The sequence below is a fragment of the Lathamus discolor genome, chromosome 6 (assembly GCF_037157495.1).
Source record: "Lathamus discolor isolate bLatDis1 chromosome 6, bLatDis1.hap1, whole genome shotgun sequence".
NCBI lineage: Eukaryota > Metazoa > Chordata > Aves > Psittaciformes > Psittacidae > Lathamus > Lathamus discolor.
The window spans coordinates 32,348,730-32,356,047 of NC_088889.1; the positions used below are offsets into that span (position 1 = coordinate 32,348,730).

General features: G+C 36.7%; 1 protein-coding gene across 1 annotated transcript in view; it reads left to right on the top strand.

Annotated features, from left to right (window-relative positions):
* PTPN21 (protein tyrosine phosphatase non-receptor type 21) overlaps nucleotides 1–7,080 on the top strand; it is a 48,560-nt gene extending 41,480 nt beyond the window's left edge. The window contains exon 19 of the mRNA XM_065685880.1: nucleotides 538–7,080. Coding sequence (XP_065541952.1) covers nucleotides 538–666 — 129 coding nt within the window. The 3' untranslated portion in view covers nucleotides 667–7,080. The remainder of the gene's footprint in view (nucleotides 1–537) is intronic.
* Nucleotides 7,081–7,318: the final 238 nt, after the last annotated feature.

The window sequence follows — 7,318 nt, forward strand, 5'->3', positions numbered from 1 at the left end:
CTGACTTTACCACTTTTACTTCATGCCTTAGTTTTAATGGATAATATTCAAAATATGCTTTTTAGCCAGTCTCTGTGCTTGTTATTAAATGTTTTGATCCTAAGTGTAGTGTATTTGCAGTATCAGTCTCAGCAGAGGACAAAGCAGTAGTTTAATAGGATAAAACCTGCTCCTGTCAGCTTTTAGTGGAAGTGAACAGCTGTAATCTGTTTATTAATAATGTAACATGCTAGCTGAGACTCAACAGACTGTTTTGTTATGCATCCCTGCCCTAACACTGTGACAGACTTTTGAAACCATTAGATTTGTGAAGAGTCGTACTCTATGACATAGGCAAGTTTAACATTATGCATATTTCATAGATGAGGAGGTAGGCATGGTGTAATGCATGCACAGGCAATGAATTGTTAGAGTTGACATTAGACAAGCTGATTCTGCCCTTAGATCAGTGGTACTGCTCTGAACCTCCTGCTGAGAAAGTGCAAGCCAGTCTCCTTACTCACCAGTTACTTGTAATGGTTTGTTCTCTTCCTCCAGATGCTGGACATCCCACGAGTGCTGGACATGTTGAGGCAGCAGAGAATGATGATGGTGCAGACTCTTTCACAGTACACTTTTGTCTATGGAGTTCTCATTCAGTTTCTCAAAAGTTCTAGACTTATATAGTCCCTGTCACTTCCTAAGAAACACTGCAAGAGTTTACAGAAAGACCGCTACAGTTGTCCAGGCAGACCTGCTCTCACTGGTGTTTTCTTCATATGAAGAATCACACAGTTACCTTTTAGGGTTGGTATGTGACTGTTAAATGCAAGTCAGTGTAACAGTCCCTGCAAAGTAGGATCTTCACTGGACTAAATTCTTCCCATGTTCAGCTGCAGTCATATTAGGGAATGATTTTACTTGTACTGCTCTGTAGTACTTGCATATATTCTTTAGAGTGGTGTTACTCTGGTCAAAATAAGTATATTATGGAATGGAAGTACATGGCACAATTTTACTAATGTTATGTTTTAAAACGTAATTGTTAACTGTGTGAAAGCTAAACTTTGAGGGTGCACATGCAGTGAGAAGCCTGCTCCTTGGGAATGTCAAGGTCTTACGCAGTTTCATTCTGCTTTCAGTTTTATATTTAGAACAATACAACTATATTTTTTCAAATGAAATTTTGGTTTCCTCTGGTTTATTCAGCAAAATTAGAAGCTCTTGGATATTTCAAGCTGTTGCTTTAAGGGCAGTTATTTTTATAATCAGCCTTTTTTAATTAAAAAAACCCAAAACACCACAACCCAAAACTTTTTAAACAGAATAATATTTTCAATGAAGACTGACAATGTTTGAACTAACTTTTAAAAAATCAGAAAGAAAGTATTAGGGAGGGCTATTGGTAGTTATTTGTAGCGCCATGTAATAGAACTGGCAAATGAAAGATGATGATAACTGTTAATAACTTTTCATTTGAGCAGAGGCATGTTTACCTGCAACAAACAGGGGGAAAATATTCTAATTATCTACAAGGTTGTTGGAAACAAGTGGATGAGAGAAAGTATATATTCAGTATTATTCATATATTTAGAGGACAGTTTGATTTTACTGGCTGAAATCAAAGTGGATGCAAATGTTTTAAGCACTTTTTTTCTCTGTTATTTATGTAGTTAAACATAGAAATTATAATCATGCATTGTTTCTTGCAGTAATATACCATTACTAACCTATAATTTTAGGAAGAGCCTTTTAAGTTGATGAAGTGAGAGAATCAAAATCGGAGTAAGAAGGTGCATAGTGGTGAAGTGGTAATGATCGTATGAAACATAATGGAGGAGGTGTGGCAGCAGTGATTGCTGGTTTACACAGTTTAAAGGTGACCAGTAAAAATGTTTATATTCTCAGTCAAGAAAGCCTTTAAAGCACTGGAAGTTTCTTTAGAATCCTCCAGATTTATTTTGTCAGTACTAGAACAGATTTTGCTAATGCTGTGCAGTGTTGCAATGAAAAATAGCCATAGAAGCCGTCTGAGAACACCTGCAGAATGTAAGAGCTCTTAGAGGTAAGACTGGAGATGTGGGTATTTTAGTAGCTGTGTAGGTGGCTGAGTCAATGGCTGTGGTATGGACCTAAAGAGAATTGTACCTCTGGTGGTTTCCGTTTTGTCCCATGGGTCTGGTTTAATGATGGTATCCCTAAATAGTCCTCTGTCTGTGGTTTTCAGATGGGGTCAGTGTGGTTTTTACCTGCCTTCTCAAGTGTTTAGAGATGCTGAGTTGAAACTTCCTGTTCAAAAATTAACTATTGGTTTGTAGATACCTGGTTTATTTTTAAAACAACCCTATGGTAGACCAGTCTGCAGGCATGTTTAAGTGTCCATTTCCCTTGATACCTGCTTAGCAAAATGAAATGAGACTGAAAGTCATTTTTATTATTGGTGAAATTACTTCTTTTTCTGAGCTATAGCAAGGGTTTGGAAACTATTAGGAATAATTAAAACCCCTTCAAGATAATAATTGTCTCACAAAACATTAAGAATTGTAAATAAATTGCCTCAGTTTCCCCTCTAATAAGCTACTTCCACAAAGGAAAACACATGGTCCACATGACATTGTGCTAGTAGGTCATTCTATATAGAATATGTTACTTCAAAGTACACTGTTATTCTGGTTAATCTAGTACCTTTGGTCTGCTTTCAGGCAGTCTGAATTGTTCTATTCTTATTGAAAGTAATATAGAATATTTCAGATGAGGGAAAAAGTATGTTCTTTTTATAACTATAAAATGCCTATAAAGTGCCAAATGTAAAACTGGAAGGTCAGAGGAAAACAGTTACTAAAGACATTCTTTTCTATATAAAGCTTGAAAACAAACCAGTCTAACATCTCTGTGTTAACAGAAGCATTGAAAGAAACAAACCTTCTTAGCTATTTGCATCATGCTGTATTTTAAACACCTTGCTAGTTTTTGACACAGTTCACTTATATCTTCAGAAATATTTCTGAATAGGAAGGCATGCTCTAAAAGGTAGCTCGTACCATTTCCACTACTAAACTTTGGACTGTGATCTTCATAGGCTGCTACGTGCAGCTTTTAATGAAATTATACCCAACCACAACTTCAAGCAGTAATTTTTAGCAGTTCAGCAGTTACTGGGACAGAACATAAGCTGTGAGACATCAAAAGGAGCAGTTAAAACAAGTGATTTAATCCTAAATTTACGGGATTATCTGAGGTGGGTGAGGAAATGCACGTCTTACTGCTTTCTTTTCTGTTCTGATGAAAGAAGTTGTGTTCACATTTAGAGGCGGTTGCTCTTTAATCTGGTAGTCATGGTCTTTTGATTTGTATTTTTTAAGCGTAGCACTGCTACCTCCTCCACTTCAGCCTTCAGTTCTGTCCGTAAGTAGTCGTGTTTGCATTAACAGACTTGATCTTAACAAGATTTGACTTTATGTGAGTTTTCCTACTGAAAGAGCAGGATTGCTTTTGTAGGTAAGCATATGGCTCCAAGTGAGTAGTGAAAATGAGCAGTTTCTCTTATAAAGGTACCAAACGAATATAAACTTTACAACGTCCTGTAACAAAATTAATTTTAAACCCATTGTTTAGATTTTCAGTTAACTTTTTAAAGAAAATCCAGTTTTTAGCACTTTGTTCTGAACCTTGAAAAGGGATGCTTTTTTACATGTAGTTGTGCTGAATGCTTCATGAAGTGTTGGACATTTTAAGAACATCCACTGTCCAAATCCAGTCACAGTGTGAGTCAGGTGTGGATTTATTTGTCAAAAGAGTAAAATTCCACTATAGGCATGTGCTTTTTGCCAGATGTGCTTCTGTTCCTGTGGGGATGAAACCAGATTGTTATGCAAGATTTGAGCTGACTTTTTTTTGTAAGAAAAGTTGTGTGAAGACATTTTTGCAAAGATGATGCTGATCTCTAGGGATGTCAGAGCTCTCAGGGATAAATAAAGGTGCTATATACTGTGAAGAGACAGATTTGACTGTTTTTTTGTGGGCTAGGTGGAAAATTACTTCATAGCCTCAAAGCCTATGAAGAGTCAGGAGAAGAAGCCACAAGCTGTAGTAAGGGCTTCTGCACATTTGATTCTTTTCTTGGTTGCTCTGATGAGAGATTTTTTGGCTACTAAATCTTTGTGATCTTGGCCTAGCAGCTCGTCTATGAGCACATGAATCAGAGCCCTGTTCATTGCAAAGATGTCGCTGACTTAGCAGGCTTAACTGTAGACTGCAAATCACTCCTCACCCCATTCTGGGAGGGAGAAGCTCTGTGGTACACAGGGGAGTTTTGCATAGCTTTTCTGCCTCCTGCACAGTAGTTCTCTCCTTTTTCTGCTGTTGCCCATGAAGAGCAGAAAAAGTTTCATGCCTTAGTATTGCTATCCTGGTGATACCTTTTTAACAAGCAAACCGTAAAGACTGCAAGTGCAGCTTTATGGTTTATATCTAGAAATCTAATTCAAGGCAGGTGAGCAAGGCAGAGTTCTGTGGATGAGAAGCTGCTCTAAGTTATCATCAACATTTAGAAAAAGGCAAAATGAAGTAATAAGTAAAATAAATGTGCACTAAAATGGAAAAAAATCTTGGCATTTTGAGCAATGTATTTTTGGCTCCCTTTGTGATCCTGTGTATCTTTTGTTGAAGTGTATGACATTAGGAGCAATTTTCTCCAAAAATGCTTCTTAATTTTCATAATTAAGACTATCTGAGGCTGCTGCTACATTTTCCTTGTTGGAGCAGCTGAAGTTGAGTGACTCATAGATTTCAGTGGGCTGTGGACCAAATTTGGGAACGGCAGGGTGGTTTATCATACCAGCTAGCTGTGGAGTGAGACCTCAGTTTTAATATCAGTAGTGTTACTAAAATCCTGGACTTAAAATTAGTGAACTCATTACTATATTTCAATAGTTAGTTCAAATTGTTAACTTGAAAAATCCCATGCTTCAATTGCTAAGAACACTGTGCTTTAGGGTTTGGTTGTTTTTCAATACTGCGAAGTCATGCAGTCCAGAGTCCAGTCCTGCAAGATGCAAAATTCCTGCTTCTTGGTACTGTAGGAATTAAAAAGGGCTTATTGCCAAGGAAAGCTTGAGCCCTTAAAGCATGAATACTCACATGTCTGCTTTAAATTTAAATACAGATTACAAGAATTAACCAAAAGAATGCAGCAGGAATGTGCATACATGAAGCTACAGTATTCAAAGGAAAAGCAGCTGAGGGAGTTTGATACAAATTCTCTTGTGAAAGTGCAAAATGTTGGAAGCAGAGAGTGAGGATTTGAGGAATGGCTGAAGGCATTTGGAGGAGGATTTGGAATGTTTTGTATCTGCAGTAGAGCTGCTAGGAGCGTTTGATTCATATGGTATGTTTGTCTTGGCATGGTAGGGTAAATTAATATGTAGTCATAGGTGTTATTTTTACTGGCTTTTTGAAACGTGATTTTTTTTTTTTTTTTTAAATTACAAATATTTTTTGCAGAGGTTCCGTTATTTTTACACACCTTCCTTTCCAAATGTATTTAATTCAATCTGTGAGCTCAGTTTCTGTTTACTTATTAAAGGTCAGATTTTCGAACCACAGTCTTTGGTTTTACACATGCAAAACGCAGGGGGGAATAGGCATACATGCAACTTTGCAGTGGTAATTTCTAAATGGATGCCGGTTAGATGATTTCAAAGTCTAAATATTGTATGAATGCAGCCAGGTGTTTACAGTAGGTGTGAACTGAACCAAGTTAAGGCTGGGCTGAAAATCAAGCCCTTGGAATGTGGAATTTAACATGTGCTTAGAAGGTGTGTTGTAGTACAGCATTTGCAATACAGTGATATTAAAATGATATAATACTGTGTGAAGGTAAGGGAAAAAATGTTAAACTTCTAACACTTGTTGCAAACATATTTGTAAAAATATTTAAAATAAATAAAAAATTCATAGTGAGATCCTGTTGGGGACCAGCTAACTTGCATTCTGTTGGCACATGTTATTTTAAGGTCTACAGGGGCTGGAAAAAAAAGGTTTTGTTAACTTCAGTGAGCATTTCAAAAGACAGTTGCTAAATGGCCTTTGGTTCAATTCTTTGCTATTTTCCACATGATGCTGTGTTCAGTGGTGAAGAATAACCTCCAGTGTATTTGTTCTTTAGAAGTCTATTCTTCGTCTCTAATTAGGGAATGAAGATAGAAATCAAAGGCAAATAATCTAATGAATAGAGTTTACAACAGGTCCAGCCTGTGGCAAGTTAGAGAGCAAGTCTGTAGATACTGTAACGTTAGTTTGGTTCAGAAATGTGGCAATCAAAACTACCAAATCATTAATTTTATGAGCACAGTTTCAGAAGGTGTCTAACTTTTATAAAGGGAATTTAAATGCTGTTTTTTTTCCAGTTGGAAATATTTAGGTAGAATTAGGAGACTTTAAAAATACTTCAAAGACTTTGAAAGGAAACTTGATGGAGAAAACTGTGTAAAAAAAACCCTCTGGTCTTTCACCTTGGTAATCCTGGATAATTCTGACAGACAGGGTGTATGTGCTCTTTACAAAGATACTTTGCTTTGAAATACCCCACATATCTGTCCTCTTTATGGCTGATCTGGGGGGACTTGGATGGAAATTGCAGAGGCTTGACCTGGCAGAGCAGTACGTATGTGCACTCTTGCACACTGCTGAAATCTCTTCATCCAGTTGAAGCAAATGGGTGTTTGAAGTCCTTTCAGCTGTTCTGTAGTATTGAGTCCTTAATGTCAGAGGAATTCAGGATCCGGCTCCATTTTCTTCCATTTTCACTTGAGCCAGTATGCAAGGATTTAAATGGGACTTTGTTTAAAGAGTAGCAAACATGAAGTATTATTTTCTAGTACTAAGCTAGCAGTTAACATGTCTATTTTTGCCGTCTTGCCACCAATACTGTAAAAATGTATAATCAAAACAGCTTTAATTCTTGTAAAACTGAAATTGGTTTGTAAAACAATGTACAGATTGTGTTTCATAGACAGAAAAGCTTGTATTACTGAATGTAATATATGTGAAATGAATATATTATAGTCTATTTTTGCCATGGAAATAAATATTTGAAGCAAGTATGAGTTTTTCTTGTTCCATTATTAAAAGAAAAAAATCAGATAACTTAGTTTTCATGTGTAGTCCTAGGTTGGGGCTTTACCTTCCATACACAAAGGTGCTGTTATCCCTCTGCTAAAGCAAGTACTGTCCTGTATCTCAGTACGAATATAAAACTTGTACTTTCAAATGCTAATAGGTGTCTGTGGCAGGAAGGTTTTGTGCCTGCTGCCATAGCATTATTGTTTATAATGATGTG